This window comes from Scyliorhinus canicula, chromosome 2 (assembly GCF_902713615.1).
Source record: "Scyliorhinus canicula chromosome 2, sScyCan1.1, whole genome shotgun sequence".
NCBI lineage: Eukaryota > Metazoa > Chordata > Chondrichthyes > Carcharhiniformes > Scyliorhinidae > Scyliorhinus > Scyliorhinus canicula.
The window spans coordinates 9,780,981-9,806,144 of NC_052147.1; the positions used below are offsets into that span (position 1 = coordinate 9,780,981).

Sequence of the window (25,164 nt, forward strand, 5' to 3'; positions counted from 1 at the left end):
CTTATGTTCTTATGACACATGAAGCCACAACCTTTGATTCAATGTACTACATGTATGTGAGCAGTGTGTACAGGTGTGCGTTTGTGAGCACCCATTGTACATGTTCACAAGCACAAAGTATTCCCCAGGGTCATAACTCTGCAATTTCAATCATCTCTGGCATGCTCCTTTTTGTTACGATACCAACTGTACAGGAAAACGAAAGAGCTGGTCATTGACTTCAGGAAGCAAAGTACTGTACACACCCCTTCAGCATCAATGGGGCCGAGGTGGAGATGGTTAGCAATTTCAAATTTCTAGGGGTGCACATCTCCAAAAATCTGTCCTGGTCCACCCACGTCGACGCTACCACCAAGAAAGCACAACAGCGCCTATACTTCCTCAGGAAACTAAGGAAATTCGGCATGTCCACATTGACCCTTTTCAACTTTTACCGATGCACCATAGAAAGCATCCTATCTGGCTGCATCACAGCCTGGTATGGCAACTGCTCGGCCCAAGACCGCAAGAAACGTCAGAGAGTCGTGAACACCGCCCAGTCCATCACACGAACCTGCCTCCCATCCATTTACTTAATCTACACCTCCCGCTGCCTGGGGAAACGGGCAGCATAATCAAAGACCCCTCCCATCTTCTTCCATCGGGCAGGAGATACAGAAGTCTGAGAACACGCACGAACAGACTCAAAAACCATTTCTTCCCCGTTCTTACCAGACTCTTAAATGACCCTCTTATGAACTTACCTCATTAAAACTACACCCCTGTATGCTTCATCCGATGCCGATGCTTATGTAGTTACATTGTATACCTTGTGTTACCTATTAAAGGGCAGCACGGTAGCATTGTGGGTAGCACAATCGCTTCACAGCTCCAGGGTCCCAGGTTCGATTCCGGCTTGGGTCACTAGCTGTGCGGAGTCTGCACATCCTCCCCGTGTCTGCGTGGGTTTCCTCCGGGTGCTCCGGTTTCCTCCCACAGTCCAAAGATGTGCAGGTTAGGTGGATTGGCCAATGATAAATTACCCTTAGTGTCCAAAATTGCCCTTAGTGTTGGGTGGGGTTACTGGGTTATGGGGATAGGGTGGAGGTGTTAACCTTGGGTCGGGTGCTCTTTCCAGGAGCCGGTGCAGACTCGATGGGCTGAATGGCCTCCTTCTGCACTGTAAATTCTATGAAATTATGTGTTTTCTTTTATTCCCTTTTCTTCCCATGTACTTAATGATCTATTGAGCTGCTCGCAGAAAAATACTTTTCACTGTACCTCGGTACACGTGACAATAAATAAATCCAATCCAATCCAATAACCTTAAATTTGCATTTCAGCAAGTCACAGAATAGATTCACTCAACACTTTGAAACCAGTAGTAAAAGCACAACTTCCATTCATATGCCTTTCCTCCGCAGCTAACGAAGCACTGTGTGGTACTGTCACTACTTTAATATAGGAAATGAGTTTGTGTTGCTGGCACTCCTAACATTCATTGCCCATCCTTACCCACCACCTTGAACTGCTGCAGCCCATTTGGTGTAGGTACACACAGTGTTGTTCAGGAGGGGGCGCCAGGATTTTTACCAAATGACAATATATTTCCAAGTCATGGTGGAGTGTGACTTGGAGGGGAACTTGAAGGTTCCCATGTATCTGCTGCTCTTGTCCTTCTAGGTGGTAGAGGTTGCAGGCTTGGAAGGTGCTGCCTAAGGAGCCTTGGTGAGGTCCTGCAAATGGTACACACGACTGCTACTGTGTATCGGTGGTGGAGGGGAGTGAACATTGAAGGTGGTGGATGGGAGTACCAATGAAATGGGCTGCTTTGTCCTGTACAGTGTTGAACTTCTTGAGCATGCTCGCTTCGGCAGCACATATACTAAAATTGGAACGATACAGAGAAGATTGGCAAGGCACCTTCGCAAGGATGACACGCAGGACTTCTTAAGCGTTGTTGGAGCTGTCCTCATCCGGGCAAGTGGGAGAGTATTCCATCACACTCCTGGTTTGTGACCTTATGTTGGACGGAAAGTCATTGATGAAACAGCGGAAGATATTTGCTCTAGGGCACTACCTTGATGAACTCCTGCAGCTATGTCCTAGGGCTGATACAATTGGCCTCCAACAACCACAACCATCTTCCTTTGTGCTAAATTCGACTCCAACCAGTGGAGAGTTTTCCCCTGATTCCTAATGACTTCAATGTGAATAGAGATCCTGGAGGCCACATTCAGTCAAATTATGTCTTGATATCAACATTGCCCAGAGAGCATCATTGAAAGTTATTCTTCAAAGAATACCAGTGATAGAAATGCCTTCAAAACATACGGCAAGAATTTAAAAAGGATGATGGATAATAGAAGAGTTGACTATCATCATAAACTTTAGTACTTATTAATGTGAAAGCATTAAGCACAGTGGTTAGGAAGGTTCAACTTTTTCCGAGGTGGAGTGAGCAAGGACATATTTCCAAGGATGTGGTATGGTGGATGTGGGAGTAAGAACGTTTGGAGAGATAGGGGCTGGTTCAGAGGAACAAACAGCGTGTAACGGATACCATCTGTGTGGGGTCGGGGTGAGGTGTAACTAAAATAACAAAGCAGAGCATGTGACAAAACTGGAGGTTGGAAATATGAAACTTAGTCAGAAGAGAATATTGGAGTCATTGGAGAGCGAAGTTCTTCCCCAAAATCATCAAGATTGGATGTGGAAGGAAAATGTGAGGTTATAAGGAAGCCGGAGGAGGGCCAGGATTCTCATAATTAAAGAGAGATAGCAGAAGTAGGGCTGCCGTTCTGATCTCCTTCATTCAATTGAATTCATTCTTCCATTATCATGCGGAAGGTGAGAAAGGACGTGAGAAGGACTAAAGGAGAAAATTTAATAAAACGTTGGGAGATAAAAGGGCACTTCAAAATTATACGTATATAAAAATTAGGATAGTTACGGTCACTAAGGGACGACGGCAAATGTGTTGTTTTGGAGGAGGATGTTACTGCAGAGAAATGCCTAAAATATTTTCTAACCATGATGGTGAAAGTGAGCATTAAATTGAACTAGAGGAGGATGTGGAGCAATCATTAGAGGTAATTGGAGAAAATAAATTGTTTCGGAACTGAAATTGCAAAATCTATTAGCAGCTAATAGCAAACTCCCAGTAGTTCTGAGGATTTGTTTGGCTCAGAATGCTTCACATTGATTGCAAACACCAAATCCTGGGATGAAATAAATTTCCTATTGAGATAAACCATTTCGGGGAATATTGAAAGCTCTGCAACTGAACTCCAGGTAGAGCTGGTCCCACGAGGAAGAGGGTTGGAAACTGGCATGGATAAGAAATATTGGCCCAGAGGTTCTGAGCTTCGCAGGAACGTACCCCGGACGTACCCCAGAAAGTGTGCAGGTGGCCCCCTCGGAAGACCCCAAAAGAAAACCGCAGAGGAATTTTAAAAATAAATTTAGAGCACCCAATTCATTTTTTTCCAATTAAGGGGCAATTTAGCCAGGCCAATCCACCTATTCTGCACATCTTTTGGGTTGTGGGGGCGAAACCCACGCAAACACGGGGAGAATGTGCAAACCCCACACGGACAGTGACCCAGGGCCAGGATCGAACCCGAGTCCTCGGCGCCGTGAGGCAGCAGGGCTAACCCACTGTGCCACCGTGCTGCCCTACTGGGCTTCTCTTTAGACCCTTTTTTGAACAAGGGTAATAATGTCTGCAATTCTCCAGTTCCCCGGCACCAGTGCTGAGCCTCAGGAAGGCTCAAAAAGTAAGGGAAATTTAAATTAGCGTTCACTCGGGATCACCTTCAACTGTTGCACAAACCACAATCTTGTCTGTGCTGGTCTCCAGCTGCATAGAACTATTCTGGAGTATTCATTGATAAACAAAACAGGCGGGGGGCACCAGAGTTTGCTCCCGCCCAACCCTGCCCCCCCCCCCTCCTGAGCTCTCCCCTGGTGTTATTTTACACACATCCAGATGGCCCCGCAGTTTAATAGGTTCCATTTCTCAGGTCGGTCAGGAAGAAGCGAGGCTGTGATTAAAAACTGTGAATGGAGCTGCCTGCAATCCCCACGTGACTGCCTTCTGCCGGAGTAACAGCCTCTTTCACACACGGTGTATAGTATTTCTGTGGTCATTATCCTGCCTTTGATAGAAGGGAGATTTAACAGTCAGCCTTCTGCACACGGCTATTATGCAAACATTATTGTCCATGGAGCAGTTTTTATTGAGTCAGGCAGTGATATAAAATGCTCACTGCCAATTTGGTCGCCTCTTTATTTTGAAGAATTTCAAAATAATTATTTTCTCTTCCCTTATTTTTCCTCTTCCCCTTTCACTCCTCTGGCTCTCCCTCTGGAAGGCACTGACACACACTGAGGTGCAATTCTGTGGGCAACTCAACCACGTAGTCATTCCTCACGCGTGCCGAGATGAAGATTGATAGCAGCCTAATTGTGGGGGAGCTCCAAAGTTGCCCTTGCCCAACATCGACCCTTTAGTATAGAGGCCACCAACTAGAAAGAAAGTGCAGGAATTTTCCACAATTCGCGCTGTGACAATGACCAGGTAATATCCCTTTTTTGTTAACTGATGTTGGTTAAAGGGGCGGCATGGTGACACAATGGTTAGCACTGCTGCCTACGACGCTGAGGAGCCGGGTTCGATCCCGATTCCGGGTCACTGTCCTGGTGGAGTTTGCACATTCTCCCCGTGTCTGCGTGGGTTTCACCCCCACAACATAAAGATGTGCAGAGTAGGTGGATTGGCCACGCTAAATTTCCCCTGAAGTAGAATACAAATGATTGGGTACTCTAAATTTATTTTTTTTGAAAATCGATGTTGGTTAAGGGATAAATATTGTCAAAGTCACTAGGTAGAACTCCCTGCCCTTCTTTGAAACCGTGTCATGGGATCTCTTACATCCACCTCAAAGGTTGCCCAGGGCCTCGGTTTAATGCCCGATTGAAGGTTGGCACCTCTGACAGTGCAGCGGTCCGCCAAGTTCATGTTCAAGTTTCTGGATTAGGATTTGAACCCAGAGCCTTTTGACTCTTTGGTGAGCCGGGGCTAGGAATAGAGACTCAAATCGTGTGTTTCCTTTCTCCTCCCTCCCTCGAGCCCAAGGGCGCAGAAGGAAATTGATTGCACCGACTAGCCACATAGCTGAGAGCAGCTAATTCAGCGTTGTTGCTGGGTCCCTATAACCAGTGCATTTAGCTTTGTGCAGGCCAGCGGTCAGACCGCAGAAATCCATCGTCGATTAACCATTTTTAGAAATCACCCTGTAACTGTGGCTCATTAACAAAACTGTCAGATGTGCGGCTGCCAGCCATTTCCTATTAACACACCGGCAGTGAACTGGATAGTCAAAGTGTGCCAGGTCTGATCGAGCTGCAGCTGCAGACAGTATAAATTGTCCGGATATGATTTGATGGATTTGGCTGAAGTACTTCATTCTGGTTTGGAATTGGGGGAGTCTGCGGAGCGGTGGGAATGTCACTGGACCATAATCCCGAGGATACTCTGGGGACACGGATCCAATTCTGTCACGGCAGATGTTGACATTTAAACTCGATCAATTGATAAAATTTGCAGGGCAGCATGGTGGCACAGTGGTTAGCCCTGCTGCCTACGGCGCTGAGGACCCGGGTTCGAATCGTGGCCCTGGGTCACTGTCCATGTGGAGTTTGCACATTCTCCCCGTGTCTGTGTGGGTTTCGCCCCCACAACCCAAAGATGTGCAGGATAGGCGGATTGGCCACACTAAATTGCCCCTTAATTGGAAAAAATAATTGGGTGCACTAAATTTATTAAAATAATTTTTTTTTAAATTGATAAAATTTGGGGTTAAAAGCTGGTTTTTGTAGCTTCAGTAAATATGATGGCCACTTAGCCCAGGCCTCGTCGCCAGTTTCTCTTTTGTTATGTTCTTTGTTGTAGCCGCAAAGAGAGAGAATCAGAGGTGGCTCGGGTCGGGTTTTTACAACACAGTGCTAGAGGTTTATTTACAAGATGTTGCTCAAACAGGGCACAGTGGTGAACGCCACAAGAGCCTGTGATCGCTCCGATGATGTCGTTGTGCAACATGTGACATTACACCAGCCAATGGTGTTACTCTGATCCATAACACCACTTCTCTCAGCTTTCGTTCTCTCATGTCTTTTAAAGTCCTCTGGATTCTTCCCCAGTGATTCCAGTTGCCCTGGCTTTCCAGTGGAATTTCTGAATGGGACCGTAGAAACATGTTTTAGCTTGCTTTATTAGTTCTATCCTATATCTTTGCAAACTCCTCCTTGAAATTCTCATCCCTCCTTGGCCTCATCCCATTCCCCACTCTGCCACTCCCCCTCCCCCCCCCCACCTTTAATCCACAACCCTCCAAAGTCTCTGCTCTCCTCTAATTCCGTCCTATTGTGCTTCCCAGGGTTTCAATCACTCCATCATGGGCACCATGTCTTCAGCTGCCTCAGCCCCCTCATCCCATTCCCCGTCTCTGCCACATCCCCCCCACCCCGCCCTGTGATTCCGATCACTCCACCATTGGCGGCCGTGCCTTCAGCTGCCTCGGTCCTAAACTCCGGAATTCCCTCCCTAAACCTCTCCAGCCCTCTACCTCTCTTTGCCCCTTTAACGTGTTTCTTAAAACATACTGCTTTGGCTAAGCATGTGGTCACCTCATATGGCTCGGTGTCAATTTAAGGAGAGGCGGTGCCGTCGTGGTATCGTCACTGGACTAGTAATCCAGAGACCCAGAGTAATACTCTGGGAACCTGGGCTCGAATCCCGCTACTGCAGATGGTGAAATTTGAATTCAATAGAAATCTGGAATTGAAAGTCGAATGATGGCCATGAAACTATTGTCGATTGTCGTAAAAACCCATCTCGTTCACTAATGTCCTTTAGGGAAGGAAATCTGCCATCCTTACCTGGTCTGGCCCACATGTGACTCCAGACCCACAGCAATGTGGTTTACTCAAGGGCAATTAGGGATGGGATCAGCCCGCGACATCCATGTCCCATGAATGAATTAATTATATTTTTTAAATGGTGCTCCGGGGCTGTTTTACTAGATAAGTGTTGTTGTCTCCGAAAATGGTGTCAAAACACAATTATTTTGTAACTTTTTTGAGCACTAAAGTATCAAGCAAAGAATAGCACAATCATATTTATGTATCTCTGATAAAACAAATCCTACCTCTGCATGGACTTCCGTGTTTTTGCCTCACTTTTGCGTCAGTGTTTTTCAATGCTCAATTCCTTTGCCCCCATTTGTAATGTGAAACATTTCTGTAGCCTTGTCTCTTTCTGCACTATGTGCCTGCACAGTGTGGTGATATGATTTGCATAGCTGTCTGCCATTGGTGCAGAACACTGGCTTTCCATCGGCCCTGGTCGGTCATGTGCCTCCTGACCGATTGGTTGAGACCAGTCATGTGACTGCTCTCCGATTGGTTGAGAGGCTGAGTTAACCGCGCTTCCTTACCGAAGTATAAATAGTCGAAGCGCCCGGCGGTCGTCCATTTTATTGTAGACAACCGCAGGGCTAAGTTCTAGCTTTTTAAAGCCTAACTTTTGTAAAGCAACTCGTCTCTCGTGCAATTGATGGCTCATCACACAGTTCCTCAGCAATATTCTCTGGGGTTTAGAAGAATGAGAGGTGATTTCATTGAAACCCACGCAATTTTGAAGGGGCCTTGATCGGGTGGACGCATAGAGATTAATTTCTGCTGGTCATGGAATCTAAAACGCGGCGGGAAGGGGGGGGAGGGTGTGCAGAGTCTCGGGATAAGGGGGCAATCATTCACTACTGAGTCTGGGAGAAAATCCTTCACTCAACGGGTTGTGAATGTTTGGAATTCTCCAGAAGATTGTGGATGCTACATCATTGAACGCATTTAAGGCTGGGATAGACGGATGTTTGGTGTCTCAGGGAATTAAGGGCTGTGTGTGTGGGGTGGGGGGGAGGTGGGGACAGGAAAATGGAATTGAAGCCCGAGTTCAGCCATGAAGATATTGAAAGCAGAGCAGACGCGACCGTCCAAATGGTCTCCTCCCCTTATTTTGTGCGTCCTCGTGAACGTTTTCTGCAACCCCTCTTTGTTACACACTTTTCTGCTGGATTCATTAGATTTCCCAACGGGATGATGGCATTTACTCACACCACCACCTTTTGTGCCTTGTAATACTCACATCACGGTTTTTGCGTGATGGCCTCTTTTCCCAGAAGCTTAGATTTGACATTTTTGCTCCGAGCGTTGGCAGTGTGAAAATTCAGATTATATTGCCTGAACATTTGCAGCGTATCCGATTCCCCAGACTGCATTGTGTCGCTCAGTCACCTGTACTGATGGGATATTTTTCCGTAGCCTCCAGACATTTCTGCACAAAAGGTTTTCAAAATTAGTTGAAGCTAAGCTTTTATATTTTCCTTTTTACAGAGCACACTTTTAAAAAAATAAATTTAGAGTGTCCAATTCATTTTTTCCAATTAAGGGGCAATTTAACATGGCCAATCCACCTGCACATCTTTGGGTTGTGGGGGCGAAACCCACGCAGACACGGGGAGAATGTGCAAACTCCACACGGACAGTGACCCAGAGCCGGGATCGAACCTGGGACTTCGGCGCCGTGAGGCAGCAGGGCTAACCCACTGCGCCACCGTACTGCCACTTTACATAGCACATGCTGGAGAGAAAAACGACAGTATTATTTATTTATTTATTTATTTATTTATTTTTAAATTTAGATTACCCAATTATTTTTTTCCAATTAAGGGGCAATTTAGCGTGGCCAATCCACCTACTCTGCACATTTTTGGGTTGTGGGGGCGAAATCCATGCATACACGGGGAGAATGTGCAAACTCCACACGGAGAGTGACCCAGAGCCGGGATCGAACCTGGGACCTCAGCGCCGTGAGGCGGTTGTGCTAACCACTAGGCCACCGTGCTGCCCGACAGTATTATTTATGATCAAACTTTGGAACTTGTTTTGTGTTCTTCAATCGTTTGGAAATGAATGAGGAAGAAGATGAGGGAAGGCAAAGTATAAACAGAGTTTGACGCAGAAAGCTACCTCAGTTTTCATAAAATTGAATCTTGAAGCAGCCAATCTGTTATGTTGACAGAAAGAGTCAATGCTAATTGCCTGCACAGGTGAGACAGGGAGAGCGAAAGTTGCAAGTACTCAGAGAGCCTAATTCCTTCCACAGCCTAATTTTTTATTTTATTTTTATTTTATTTATTTATTTATTTATTTTAAACAAATCTGGAGTACCCAATTCATTTTTTCCAATTAAGGGACAATTTAGCGTGGCCAATCTACCTAGCCTGCACATCTTTGGGTTGTGGGGGTGAGACCCACGCAAACACGGGGAGAATGTGCAAACTCCACACGGACAGTGACCCAGAGCCAGGATCGAACCTGGGACCTCAGGCGCCGTGAGGGAGCAGGGCTAACCCACTGCGCCACCGTGCTGCCCCCACAGCCTAATTTGCTGACCTTTTATAAAATGAAGTATTGTAAAAGGGCGGCACAGTGGTTAGCACTGCTGCCTCACGGACCTGGTTCGATCCCGGCCCCGGGTCACTGTCCGTGTGGAGGTTGCACATTCTCCCCGTGTCTGCGTGGGTCTCACCCCCACCACCCAAAGACGTGCAGGGTAGGTGGATTGGGCCCGCTAAATTGTCCCATAATTGGGAAAAAAAATTCAAATAATTTTGAAAAAATATTCTAAAAAGTAAAATAAGTATTTTATTGTAATCACTGTTTCTTATGGAATGCAGCAACCATTTTGCATAGTACGAATGATATTTGCAAATCTATTTTCACTGCTATCGCTGTATTCCCCAATTCCCAAAATCAACTTTGAACTCTTACCATGGATTCTGTTCCCATGCCTGGCTACTGTCTCACATTGATGCGGAATGTTTTCAATCTCGCAATCCAGAAAGAGCTCCTGATCCCTCATCCCCACTGTCGTCAAGATTGTCTACTTCTGGACTTCCGGTGGCGGCCATGAGGGAGTAGGTCGCACATTTGGTGGCTCCCACTTGTGACGGACTTTTTGGACCTTTTCCCCCCGATTTTTTTCGGAATTTGTTTGAGGTGGATGAGACTGTGAGGAGGAATCCCATCCAGTATATGAAGACACGGTACATAAGTGGACGTAAGGGAAGGAAGAGCCGAATCGAGCAGGCACGTGTAGATTCTGCAGCAAAGGAACGCATGGCGGATCTGCAGAGTACTGGCTCAGCGGCCCAGTGGACACCGGACTAGCTGGTGGAGTTTATTCGGGAGGGTTGTGTCAAGCAAGAAAAAGAATGCCTGGACCCGATCATAAAGTCGATCAGGCTGGAGCAGAGACTGGTGGCCCAAGGTGGGGCAGTCCAGAAGATGGAGGAAACGGTGGCTGAGCATGAGGAACACCTAACTGCGCTGGAGGCGCAGGTGGGGCTGATGAAAGAGCATCAGAAAAGGCTGCAAGACAAGGTGGAGGACCTAGAGAATAGGTCTCGCCGGCAGACCTTGAGGATCGTTGGCCTCCCTGAAAGATGTGAGGGAACAGGCGGAAGGGCTCATGTGGCGAATATGCTCGAGAAGTTAATGGGCGAGGGGTCGTTTTCTAGACCCCTGGAAGTGGACAGAGCGCACAAAACGCTTGCGAGGTTGCTGCAGGAGAATGAGCCATCGATGGCGATGGTGGTATGAATGCACAGATTTCTGGATAAGGAACAGATTTTGCGTTGGGCCAAGCAGACAGGGGGCTGTAAGTGGGAGAATAACATTCTGCGCATCTACCAAGATCTGGGTGCAGACCTGGCCAAGAGAAGGGCGGGATTCAACCAAGTGAAATCGACCCTTTTCAAGAGGATTTACTCATGGGGCATTAAAATAGAGAGAGAGCAGGGCAGGACGGTGGTGCAGTGGTTAGCACTGCTGCCTCACGGACCTGGTTCGATCCCGGCCCCGAGTCACTGTCCGTTTGGAGGTTGCACATTCTCCCCGTGTCTGCGTGGGTTTCACCTTCACAACCCAAAGATGTGCAGGTTAGATGGAGTGGCCACGATAAATTGCCCCTTAATTGGAAAAGAAAAATAATTGGCTCCTCTAAATTAAAAAGAAAGATGGTCTCTAAAACCTATCCCTTTGACCATAAGCCTATCTGAATATCTCTCATGTGGACAGGTAACAAATCTTCTCTGATTACAATGCTGTGAAATGGGATTTGAGATGTTTTACTATGATAGAGCTGCTGTGTGAATGGACTTGTTGCTACGCAGCAGCACTCTGTTTGAATCACTTGAGAGCAGTCGTCCTCACTCCTAACGGCAACATGGTCCCAAAAAGGATGTTTATTAATGAAGCACTCTATAGTTCTGCTAAAAATACATAAAAATGTGATAAATAATGCATGACATCCCACCCTCAGCACGATATCTGAAAAAGATTGAAGGAACATCTGTGCTTTGTTTCTGAAAACATTTCCAATTTGAGTAATTCGAGATTCTGAAATGAAATGAAAATCGCTTATTGTCACAAGAGGGCTTCAAATGAAGTTACAGTGAAAAGCCCCGAGTCGCCACATTCGGCGAGGCTGGTACGGGAATTGAACCGTGCTGCTGGCCTGCCTTGGTCTGCTTTAAAAGCCAGCGATCTAGCCCAGTGTGCTAAACCAGCCCCGAACAATGCACTAAGATTCTCACGGATGTATTTTATTCTTTCACGGGATGTGGCTTCGCTGGCTAGGGCAGCGTTTATTGCCCATCCCTAATGACCCTTGAGAAGGTGGTGGTGGTGAGCCGCTTTCTGCGATCCATAAGGCGTAGGTACACCCACAATGCTGTTAGGGAGGGAGTTCCATAATTTTGATCCAGCGATAGTGAAGGAATGGCCGATAAATCTCCAAGTCAGGATGGTGAGTGACTTGAAGGGAAACCTCCAGCTGATGGTGTTCCCATGTTACGTCCATGTCCTTCTAAGTGGTAGAGGTCGTGGGTTTGAAAGGGGCTGTTGAAGGAGCCTTGGTGAGTTGCTGCAGTGCATTTTGTGCTGACACTGTGTGTCAGTGGTGGTGGGAGTGAACGTTGAAGATGGTGGATGGGCTGTCAATCAAGTGGGCTGCTCTGTCCTTCTTGAGTGCTGTTGGAGCCATGCATGCCCATCACATTCCTGGCTTGAGTCTTGTAAATGGTGAGGGCGGCATGTGGCACAGTGGTTAGCACTGGGACTGTGGCGCTGAGGACCCAGGTTCGAATCCCGGCGCTGGGTCACTGTCCGCGTGGAGTTTGCACATTCTCCCTGTGTCTGCGTGGGTTTCACCCCCACAACCCAAAGATGTGCTGGTAAGGAGGATTGGCCACGCTAAAATTGCCCCTTAATTGGGGGGAAAAAAATAATTGGTTTGACTAAATTCATAAAAACTTGTATCTTGTAGATGGTGGACAGGCTTAGAATCAGGAGGTGAGTTACTTGCTGCAGAATTCCCAGCTTCTGGCCTGCTCTTATAGCCACGTTATTTGTTTGGTTGATCCAGTTCAGTTTCTGGTCAATGGCAACCCCCAGGATGTTGACAGCGGGGGAGATGCTTTAATTCCCTCTTGTTGGAGACGGTCACCAACCAGCACTTGTGTGGTGCGAATATTTACCACTTCCCAGCCCAATATAAATATGACCAGCAGAACACATGTGAGTCAAGTTCATGAGTGGACGTCAGATGAGGTAGAGATGGAGGGGAGGGGATAGCTGCACCATTGGGAATGGAGGTAATTCAATCTCTATTTTAAAGTCACATAATCTTTGCTTATTTTTATAATTCCAGTAGAAAGGCCTAAGTCCTGGGGTACCGGGGTATGTGAATGGTGCTGATTGGTGGCTCCCCCATCAATCCGCTATCTTCTACTTTTACTGCATTTGTCCTGGAGAAATAACCCTGCTTTTATCGGGCGACATTGCTGCAGTTTCACCCGTGAGTTCTCTTTTCCATAATTCGTAGAGACTCTTTTTATATAGACTCGTCAAAATGTTTCCAGCACTGCGCTGTTCAAACAGACACTGTTTGCTCATAATAATCTTTATTGTCACAAATAGGTTTTACATTAACACTGCAATGAAGTTACTGTGAAAAGCCCCTAGTCGCCACATTTCGGCGCCTGTTCGGGTACACGGAGCGAGAATTCAGAATGTCCAATTCACCTAACAGCACGTCTTTCGGGACTTGTGGGAGGAAACCAGAGCGTCGGGCGGAAACCCACGCAGACACGGGGAGAACGTACAGACTCCGCACAGACAGTGACCCAAGTCGGGAATCGAACCTGGGGCCCTGGCATGTGAAGTAACAGTGCTACTACTTAGCTGAGTAAATAGATGGGATTGGCTTAAAGTTTGGATCTCTGGCATTGATGAAGGTGACGCTAGAGGAACCAAACTCCTTCCCAGGGAGTTGCGCAGTCCCGCCAGCTGATTCAGGAGTAACCCACTCAGTACACCATGTTTAATAGGACATTCCCCTGGCCATTACCTCCATGTGCTGGAGGCAGATGAAGTGATGGTATCCTGACGTCGCTCAGTTCTACCAGCGAATGTGGGGTTGAAATTCCACATTTTGACCAATCACATCCATTGGATTAATTATTTAATTATCCAGCATCCACAGTAATTTGCTTTTATATTTGCTCGTTGTGAGTCCTCCACACCTCTGACGCATGAACTGACACAGCGGAGGAAATAGAGACTCTGCATTTTTAATATAACTGCTAATATAAACCTGCAAAATTGTCATTTTACCCTCCCACTAGTGACAGATCTGCAGCCTGTACGGGGGGGGGGGGGGGGGGGGGGGGGGGGGGGGGGGGAGAATGGAGTTACAATGTGACATGTTTACATACATATTGACAATTGCTGACAACTGTTTGCTTGCTCACGATACTCCCCACAGCAATGCTTACCATGGAAGTGGGCAGCAGATGAGTCACTGGCACTTCTTTAACCGTTCCAACCTGCACTCCTCACTTCCTCTGCGCCACCTCCCACCATCCCAGTAAAGTTGAAAATTAATCCCTGCCAATTTACATTGTAAGTTTGGAATAATAAATTCAGAAACAAATAAAAGCGATAGAAAGTGCATGCAGATGCAATGCTGTCAATAAATTATGAGGAACAACAAAATCAACTTGCATTTATATAGCAACTTTAACATCCCAGGGTGCTTTACAGAAGAGAATTTGACAACAAACAAAGGAGACCATAGAACCACTGATGAGATCTACCATGCGGAATTGGTGAAGTCTTGCGACACTAAAACTCAGTAGAAATTGGAGTTAAACTTCTCGGATGCAAACAAGAATCTTTATTGCCTCTATTTGTTTACAATTGTGAGAAACTTAAATCTATTCTCAATAAAGTCCGGCTAGCAAAAGGACTTAAAGAGAACTAACTTGTACACAATTTAACTTTCAAAATAATACAGAAATGGTTTCTTGCTTATGACAAAACAGCTTGCATTTACTTCAAGAGTTAGAGTGGAAAAGTGAAAATATGAAAATAAGGATAGCGAGTAGTTAGATCAAAGTATAGGATGATCCTGGAGAAAGATGGCCGTACAGACCATCATGTTTAAGGATAATCTTAGACTTTAGGCATCTATATACACCTCTATGTCATCCTAATTGGTTTGGGTTAGAATCAAACATATTTGATTTGATGGTTAACTGTCAATCCTCAATATGCAACATAAGTTCTGAATGTTTCATGTTTGAATATTTCTGTATGTTATGGAATGCGATTCTGTGCTATTATCAAGACTAGTTTCTACTGGATTTCTGCTGACTTTGCTTTATCCGCATTATCAACAATGGTGCCTTCATGTTACTATGGTGCCTGCTTCATCCTTGATCTGATTACTGGTACAGCTCATTTCCTAATGTCAAACTGTCTTTGAAAATATGTTCATCAGAACAATAGCTTTTTCATCTTGCTTAGTGAAAATGTTGTTTTAATCTCCAATTAGTTTATATATATGCCAGGCTTTTTGTGTCTCTGTTGAAGCTGTGTGTTTTGTCTTGACCTGAAGTTGAGTGCTGAAATCCTCATTTTAAAATGGGTATTAAAACTATGGCTTAATATTTACACTAAATAGCATTTTTTTACCTATCAGATTTATCAGGAAATAATCGATTACTATCAACCACAGACATTTTTTTTAAATTTAGAATACCCAATTCATTTTTTCCAATTAAGGGGCAATTTTAGCGTGGCCAATCCACCTACCCTGCACATTTTTGGGTTGTGGGGGCGAAACCCATGCAGACACGGGGAGAATGTGCAAACTCCACACGGACAGTGACCCAGAACCGGGATCGAACCTGGACCTCAGCGCCGTGAGGCAGCTGTGCTAACCACTAGGCCACCGTGCTGCCCTGATAACCATAGACATGAGGACAGCTTGGTCAAAGGGGGAGGTTTTGGAAAAGTCTTTGTGATAAATTTATGAAATTGATATACTTTATATCTTTTTTGCAATGTTACATTATTATAATGTTACTAAAACCTGGGTTAAGATTCATACAGACAGTATGTCTGCTAAAGCTGTGATTAAGGGGTTGTAAAAGTGAGTTAATCTTTGATTTTTGTAGGTGAAGTGTTCTGTTAATGGAATGTTGTTTACGTTTAAAAGACTACGGGGGTGTAGATCATTTATATGGGGTATTGTGTTTGGTCCTGGCTAAACAAGTCATGGGACATCTTGTGGAAAGAGACAGAAGAATACCTTATGCTTTAGGTCCAGATTATGTAATTAAGGGGAGGAGTCAGGTCTGTGAAAATTCAGTTTTTCCGAGGATTTCAATCTGATCAGAGGTGTTTCAGTTTTGGTCTTTAGCGGTTCTCTCTCCAAAGGTTCTGCACAGAGAAAAGCAAGTAGAAACCTGGTCGTTCACTTTATTCATGCGTGGTATTTGGATTATTTTAGTTTGCTCAATTGGAATACAGAGGCAGGTTCAGGAAGTAAGTTAAAGGTTTTCCTTTTATTTAAGAACTGTTGTGACAGTTGGCTGTAAAGCCATTTCTCTGTTGTTAATGTTCTTAATTCTGTGTTTAAATTAAAGTTTGTTTCAACATAAAAGATCTCTATGCGTCACTCCTGTGGCACCGTAACATTTCCTCACGGTTTTACAAATTGCAAATAGTTGGGTTCTCGTCCGGGATCCCAAAACCTGAAAGGGAAAGAGGGGAGGTAGATATCTCACTAATTGCCGGTGCTCCACATTCCTCCTCCTCCTCCCCCCCCCCCCCCCCCCCCAGGTCGGCCACTGCCAGCACTCTAAACTTTACTGATACCAGGCAAAGAACTCTGCTACTTCTATTAATAAACGTCGCAGTTCTATAGCGAGAGATGCACTGCAAGATTATCCTGCAGATTTGCTTTGAAATCACCAGAATAGCAATTTTGCTGTCTGGGAGCCTGCTTGATGAAGGGAAGCTCCATTAAATACCAATTAGGATCAGATTGTTTTGGCTCACTGTACTGCCAGTCAGTCCCCAAACACACAAAAAGACATTCACTGATATGGGAATTTAATAGGTGTGCGCCACAAGTAAGTTCTTTTATTAACTCCTAATTTATCCCTGAGTAGTGGTACAATCAACCTCGTTGAATGCAAGCCTGTGTTATCTGCATGTGCAGTTTTCGACATGACAGGATCCCACTGTGCGATGTTTGATTTGTACTTGCCTCACAACCTTTATGATGCTCGTGTCATTTTGCCCCCCCCCCCCCCCCCCCCCCCCCCCCCTCTCCAATTCATACCGAGATTAAAGGAAGCACTTTGTGTTTCTACAGCACCTTTCATGGCCTCGGGACATCCTGCAGCCAGTTTGTGAAATGTCAACACTGTTGTAATGATGGGTAACACATCAGGCAGATAGCATACAGCAAGCCCTCACAAACAGCCTTGCGATAACGGCCAGACAAACTCTTATTTCAGAGCCAAGAGAGAAACAGTGACCAAAGCACCAAGGAGTCATCCTCCAATGGTGACACAAGATCTTTTGCGTCCGCCTGACAGGACAGATGGGGGCCTCAGCTTAGCCTTTCCTCCGAAAGAAGGCACCTCAGGCAGTGCAGAGCTCTCTCACTACTGAAGTGGGGGTGCCCAGCCCAGAGCAGGCGGTCTTCAACAAAATGTATTTCATTGAACGTAAGGCACTTTAGGACAGTGTTCTTCAAACTTTTTTTCCGGGGACCCATTTTTACCAACCGGCCGACCTTCGGGACCCAACGCGGCCGACCTTCGCGACCCAAGTAGCCGACCTACGCGGCCGACCTTCGCGACCCAAGTAGCCGACCTGAGCAACCCACCTTTTTCTCTTACCTTGTTTGCTGCTGATAAAAATTGAGGAAATGGTTTTGTGTTCCTTTGGCCCTCGTACACACTCCTCCAATGGAACCTGTTGGATGAAGGTGAAGCCTTCCTGTGTCGGGAAAGTCTGGAGTCTCCATCTGTCCAAAGTACTGCATTTTTTTCCTGTAATATTTTATCAAATAAAACCCCCCCCAAACTTGTAAAAAAAAATGAATTAAATAAATGAAAAAAATAAAAATTAAATGAATAAAATAAATGAATAAAACCTCCCCGAACTTGAAACAAAAAGCTGCGACCGTTTAAAAAAATAGCGGCAGCACTGCGCATGTGCGCCCGATCATCGGCACGCATGTGCATAGTTTTGCGCATGCGCACCGATGATCGTGCACAATGTGGCCAAATTTTTTTTACATGTTTGCGGCCATTTTAATGACCGCTTGCAGCCAGCGTTATTAAAAGCCAGCTGCTGCGCGGGGATTTGCGCAATCGGGAGCGCCGCGAAGGACGAAGGACCACCCGCGGGTCGCGCCCCCGACTTTGAAGAACGCTGCTTTAGGATGTCCTGGGGTCGTAAAGAACACAGGTTCCAGCTCTCTCTCTCTGAGACCTCACGATACATTTATAAATGAACCCCCCACCACTCGCAATTCGAGGCTTCTAGCCACTCCCCGTTGAGTTGAATTCATCAATGAGGGGATGAAAATTAGCCGTCTGCTCCCAGGAATAGATTTCCTCTGTGCTTGGAAAAGAGCAATTAGAATTTGCGAGAGATCTGCTGTTTGTGGTGTTTCTGAAGTGTTGCCAGCTCTGTAATAACATGTGGAGATCACTCAGATGGGACCGTCTATTGTGCTAACCTCACTTTCAGTGTCGAGTATCAATATAAGTTTAGCTTTATGAACGAATACGGTGAGCTGTCTTTCATGCTTGCTGTGTACTTTATCTCTTCCTGCGAGTGTGATTAAGTTCAGGCTGGAAATCTACCCAAATGGAAGTTATTACCATGGAGCAAGGAGAGTGAATCCGCAACTCGCTGCCTTCCGAACATTGTCTTAATTTTACTCCCCGTTGCTACCAAATATTACGCACACCTGTCAGCCCCGACTTGAAGGGCCCAAGGCAACACAGAGTGAAGAACCACGTCCTGCAGAGTGACAGCTGGCTAGCTGGGCGAGGGGAGGCAGAGTCTGCATCAAATTTATAAATAAGCACTGTAACTGAATCACTGTAAGTACTGCGGCATTTAAAAAAAAATCTCTAGTCAATTAATCAACGACAGCCTCATTGAAATCAATGAGTAGCAAATAGTTACACGTCCCAAATCGTCACTGGTGCGTTATCAGACACAACGTTTGATCCTGGGCCATGTGAGAAAATGTTAAGGTGGGTGATCAAAATCTTTGGTGAAAGGATTTGGTTTTAAGGAACACCCAAAGGTCAGAGGAAGTGGCACAGAGATTTGTAATTTTCTCATGCGAGGTCTTTGTAGTTGAAGTGATCAGAGAACTTAAGGCTTTGTAAATGAACAAAACCGTTTATTAATTAAAACACTAAAGGGTTTCTATGATGTCTACTAAGATTACAATTGGATACGACGGCTAAATACAAACAACTCTAATTAACTAGTATTAATTATTGTTGACTCAGGAACTGCTCGATCTGTGACTGCAGTCTGTGCTTGCTGTCCAACTTATGTCTCTGTGCTGTCCCCGTTCTGTGTCCCACATGTGGGTGTCTTCCAGTAATGTTCTCCTGTCGTCACGCCACCTGTGGTCGGATGCTAGAATACGAATCTATACATATAGGTACTAATGTTTACATACGGTTTGGTTATTGTATTGTATACAGAGATGATAGTTCACATATCACCACAAGGTGCAGAGATCTCAGAGGAGATTGAAGAGAGAGCGAGGGGTGAGACAGTGGAAGATTTAAAAATAAGGGTAATAATTTAAATGAAATTAAAATGAAAAAATGAAAATTGCTTATTGTCACGAGTAGGCTTCAATGGTTACTGTGAAAAGTCCCTAGTCACCACATTCCGGCGCCTGTTTGGGGAGGCTGATACGGGAATCGAACCGTGCTGCTGGCCTGCCTTGGTCTGCTTTCAAAGCCAGCGATTTAGCCCAGTGTGCTAAACAGCCCCAGACAATAATAATTTCAAGATAGAGGCATTGCTGCTCTGGGAGCCAATGTTGATCAGCGAGCACAGGAGTGATAGGCCAACAGGACTTAGTCCAAGCCAGAATACAGGCAGCAAGGTTTTGTTCAAACTCAAGTCCTTATTCACTAGTTCTTGGAGCCAAGAGGCCAGCTGATAAAAGCTTTGTCTGAATACTGTCTAATCTGCCCTCTTGGGGCGGCACGGTGGCACAAGGGCAATTTAGCGTGGCCAACCCACCTACCCTGCACATCCTTGGGTTGTGGGGGTGAGAATCACGCAGAGGCAGGGAGAATGTGCAAACTCCACACGGACTGTGACCTGGGGCTGGTATTTGTTTTTTAAATTTAGAGTACCCAATTCATTTTTTCCAATTAAGGAGCAATTTAGTGTGGCCAATCCACCTACCCTGAACATCTTTGGGTTGTGGGGGCGAAACCCACGCAGACACGGGGAGAATGTGCAAACTCCACACGGACAGTGACCCAGAGCCGGGATCGAACCTGGGACCTCGGCGCCGTGAGGCAGCAGGGCTAACCCTCTGCGCCACTGTGCTGCCCTCATTGAGGTGCCTCTTAAAGGAGGAGGTAGAAATGGAGGGGTGGAGATAATTAAGGAGGGAATTCCAAAACTTGGGGCCTAAATGATTGAAGGCAATGGTGGGAGGAAGGAAGCAGGAGATGGTGAATATCCAGAGTTGGAGGTACGCAGAGTTCTCCAAGGGCGGCAGCATTGGATTTTCAATTTTGGGGTGGTGCTCGAATTTCTGGAGTGATACCTGAACCCAAAATCACCTGACTAAGAGGAAAGAGCTACTCCTGGGCCTCCTGAGGTTGAAAAAGGCACTATATGAAATGCACCTCATTTCTTTCTTTGCACCTTTGCTTTATGTCTTCTCCTGTCTTGTTGCAGGGAAGTGGATCGGGATCTCGATGGCCATGTCAGCTTCAAAGACTTTGAGATCGTCATGCACCATGAGTAAGAACCTGACAAAGCTTGTAGTGAGGAGAGATGGTGCAGCTCTTTCAAACCAACTGCTCCATAATGGATGGCAAGTGATCGTGAGAGGGAAGCCATTGCTCAACCAGGAATATTATCTAACCATGCTTTATATTTTTTTTATTCCTCATCTGACTGGAGGGATTATTGATTCTGCAAATGCTACTTTCAGGAGGGAATGACACTTATAAGTTGTGTATCTCCAGAAAATAAACGCTTTGTTACATTGAATATAATAAACGTCATTTTATATATTCCACATTGTGTCCCACAGTCTTGGCGGTGGATGCAAAGTGAATGGTTTGTCTCACATACCACCTGCAGTATCATGAAGCCACTACACCCCCAGGCGACATCACCCAGGCCTAATTCCCCCTCTCCCGCCTGGTCTCTCTGACAACCTCCACACCACCCTGACCCCAGGAGGACCCCACAGCACAAATGACCGTCTTTTTCCTAGTCCCAGTCTGTGACAGAGCCATATCTGAGCTGGTGATGTGAGTTAAATGTTGCAGACAAAATTAGACCTTCTGACGGGATGGAGTGAATTTTCTGGCAAATTCCAATCTTGGATGTATATATATCTGAATCATAGAATCGTATTTGAAATTGGCATGTAAAATATACATGTCTGACAGGCACTGGTGGAGGTGCGAAAAAGATTTGTAAGGCTGATAGCTGTTGCCAGTGCAGAACTTGAATATTGTTGAAAAGAGAAACTTGTTGCCGACGTTTTTCACCTCGCACTCATCAGGACAAATGTAGGGAAGGTGAATTTACAAGAATGCCAATCAGCAACCTTCTAAATATGGCCCTATCCATTTGCTCACCTTCAAACTTTACGCAGACATTGAGCGCATTAAAACTACCCTGCAGGATGATGGCTATCCTGACCCGATCATTGTTTGCTGTTCATTGTGCAAACTTGCCTAAAGGCCGCCACGTCCAGACCTGAAAAGTGTCTGGTCTACCTCAAATTACCCTGGAATGGCAAAGTGAACAAGTTTCATGCTGCTACTATGCAGTGGCTACACCAGTGGTATTTTCGACTAACAGGGTTCTGCTGTGGGTCCACAATGACATTCTGCCTACCAGTGTGTATGAATTTCAATGCAGTGAATGGCAGGTATGTCGGCCATATGTCACACCTGGATGATCAAATCAAACAGCATGTCCCTCTGCTTGTTCACAATTGGCAGAGTACTGACCCGTGATCAACTACCCCTCACTTGCAAAATCCAAAAAAAAAACTCTACTGTTAAAAGTGATTGTGCAGCACTTGCTGACCAATCCTGAGTGCGCCAATAGCTACAGTAATGACCTATTGAAGATAACCAGCCGAGTTTGTAACTTGGCTCATTTAATCTTGCTTGAGGTGACATACACTCACAAGCAGGGACGCGTTCTCTGCAAACTAAAGGAAGGTATTCAAGCCTTGTGCCTTTTTTCAATTGTCTAGGTGTTTGGGGAGCCTATCATTCCCTGCTGCCAGCTCCATGGCAACACCTCAGTCAATCAGGGTTTACGTGCCACCCAATCAGCACCCTTTTCACATGTAGTATAAATTGTTGTGAAATTTGGCATTCTTGCATTTGCCCCAATGTGTGCAAGATGAAAAGCTTCAGCAGCATGTTTCTCTTTTCAGCTGTCTACAAGATGATACTCAAACTGAGAAGCAGGAAAGGCTAAACAGACTTGGACATTGAGTGACTGATTGAGGGCTCCAAAATTATGAAGGGTTTGCTCGGACATAAGTATGAAGTTACAAATTAAGAGTAGGAGTAGGCCACTCGGCCCTTCGAGCCTGCTCTGCCATTCAATAAGATGATGGATGATCGAACTGTGACCTGCCAATAATTACCCCCCGATAATTTTTCACCCCCTTGTTTCTCTAGAATCTATACTTCTGCCTTGAAAACGTTCAGAGACTCTGCTTCCACTGCCTTTTGAGAAAAGAAGTTCCAGAGACTCTTGATTCTGAGAGAAAACATTTCCCCTCACCTCTGACTTAAATAGATGATACCTTATTTTTAAGCAGTGATCCTTAGTTCTAGGTTCTCCCACAAGAGGAAACATCCTCTCCACATCCACCCTGTCAATACTCCTCAGAATCTTTTATGTCTTAATCAAGTCGCCTCTTACTTTTCTAAACTCCAGCGGATACAAACCTGGCCTGCGCAACCTTTCCTCAGAAGACAACTTGTCCACTCCTGGTATTAGTCTAGTAAACCTTCTCTAAACAGCTTCCAACACCTTTATGCCCTTTCTTAAATAAGGTGAGCAATATTGTACACAGTATTACAGATGTGATCTCACTAGCGCTCAATATAACTGAAGCATAACCTCCCTACTTTTGTATTTAATTCCCCTCACAATAAACAATAACGCACTGTTAGCTTTCCTAATTGTTTACTGTACGCGAATACGAGCCTTTTGTGATTCATGCACTAGGACACCCAGATCCCTCGGCATATCAGAGCTCTGAAATCTCGCCCCATTTAGATAATATGCTTCATTTTATTCTTCCTGCCAAAAGTGACAATTTCACATTTGCCCACATTATACTCCATTTGCCGGATCTTTGTCCACTCAGCTATCCTTCCTGTGTCCCCTTGTAGCCTCCTTATCTCTTCTTCACAACTTACTTTCCTACCTATCCTTGTATCATCAGCAAATTTAACAGCCATCGAAGTCCTTTATACAAATTGAAAAAAGGTTGAGGGCCCAGCACTGATCCCTGTGGCACACCGCTTGTTACAACCTGTCAACCAGAAAAAGACTCACTTATGGCTACCTTGTTGCCTGCTTTCCATGTCAGTATGTTACCCCCGACACCACGTTCACTTATTTTCCGCAGTAGCCTTTGGTGTGGCACTTTATCTTATTTAAGAAGATGTTTCCTCAGATGGGGAGTCAGATTTAGGGCTGTAGGTTTAAGACGATTGCTTGGGCGGCACAGTAGCACAGTGGTTAACACTGTTGTTTCAGGGCAGCACGGTGGCGCAGTGGGTTAGCCCTGCTGCCTCACGGCACTGAGGTCCCAGGTTCGATCCCGGCTCTGGGTCACTGTCCGTGTGGAGTTTGCACATTCTCCCCATGTTTGCGTGGGTTTCGCCCCCACAACCCAAAGATGTGTAGGGTAGATGGATTGGCCACGCTAAATTGCTCCTTAATTGGAAAAAATTAATTGGGTACTCTAAATTTATATTAAAAAAAACACTTGTTTCACAGTTCCAGGGTCCCGGATTCGATTTCTGGCTTGGTTCACTGTCTGTGCGGAGTCTGCACGTTCTCCCCGTGTCTGCGTGGGTTTCCTCCGGGTGCTCCAGTTTCCTCCCACAAGTCCCGAAAGATGTGCTATTAGGTAATTTGGAAATTCTGAATTCTCCCTCTGTGTATCTGAACAGGCGCCGGAATGTGGCGACTCGGGGATTTTCACAGTAACTTCATTGCAGTGTAATGTAAGTAAGCCTACTTGTGACACTAATAAAGATTATTATTATTACTAATAAATTCAACAAGGATCTCAGGAGAAACGTCTTATCCAGAAAGTGATTTGAATGTGGAATTCACTACCACATGGAGTTTGAGGTGACTAATGTAGATCTCTTTAAGGGGAAGCTAAATAAGCCAATGAGTGACAAAGTGTCAGAAGAATATGCTGATATGATCATTGAAAGAGGGACTCAGGATTGTATGGAGCATTAATGTTGATATGCACCTGTTGGGCCCAAAAGCCTCTTCTTGTCCTGTAAATTGAATAAACTCACTGCCAAAGTGCAGTTTATTTTGTTGGCATGAAAACATTTTAGTTGCAGTGAATGAATGCAGCTTTAAAGGACAATGAGTTGACAGGTCTGTCGAGCTCATTGCATGTAACGGATTCTCAGCAATCCACCATTCTCTGGGACACTGTGTGACAGCAGTGTCTTATTGTCAATCCACCTCTCTGACACCTCCAATTCCGGCCTCTTGACCATTCTTGATTTCAGTTGTTCCTACCTTGGTGGCCATGCTTTCAGCTGCCTGAGCCCTCAACTCTGGGATTCCCGCGCTAAACCCCTCCACCTCTCTCTCCTTTTTTTTTCTCTTTTTAAAAAAAATTTAGTGTATCCAATTAATTTTTTTCCAATTAAGGGGAAATTTAACGTGTTCAATCCACCTACCCTGCACATCTTTGGGTTGTGGGGGTGAAACCCACGCAAACACGGGGAGAATGCGCAAACTCCACACGGACAGTGACCCAGAGCCGGGATCGAACCTGGGACCTCGGCGCCGTGAAGCAACAGGGCTAACCCACTGTGCCACCGTGCTGCCCCACCTCTCTCTCCTTTAATACACTCATTCAAACCTACCTCTTTAACTAAACTTTTGGCCTCTTGTTCCGTAAAGCACCTTGGGACATTTTATGGTATTAAAGTCACTATGCAAATGCAAATAGTTGTTTTTCAAAGAAGTGTTACAAATGAAACTTGTTGAGAACAATGCAGTCTTTTAGCCAGAGTCAGTTCATTCAACTTACAGACCCAGAGAACTGCTTTCGATACTCATTTGATTATTACCTCTCCACACGACATGAAAGGTACGAGTGCATCTTAAAGCTAATCTGCAATGCACACTGATGTTAATATTGCACATTATAGACTTAGA

General features: G+C 45.4%; 1 protein-coding gene and 1 pseudogene across 1 annotated transcript in view; both read left to right on the forward strand.

Moving 5' to 3' along the window:
- Positions 1-20,773, forward strand: part of efcab11 (EF-hand calcium binding domain 11) — a 125,395-nt gene extending 104,622 nt beyond the window's left edge. Inside the window, exon 6 of the mRNA XM_038773503.1 lies at positions 20,428-20,773. Within this exon, the coding sequence (XP_038629431.1) occupies positions 20,428-20,497 (70 nt within the window). The 3' untranslated portion in view covers positions 20,498-20,773. The remainder of the gene's footprint in view (positions 1-20,427) is intronic.
- Positions 1,841-1,941, forward strand: LOC119962511 (annotated as a pseudogene).
- Positions 20,774-25,164: the final 4,391 nt, after the last annotated feature.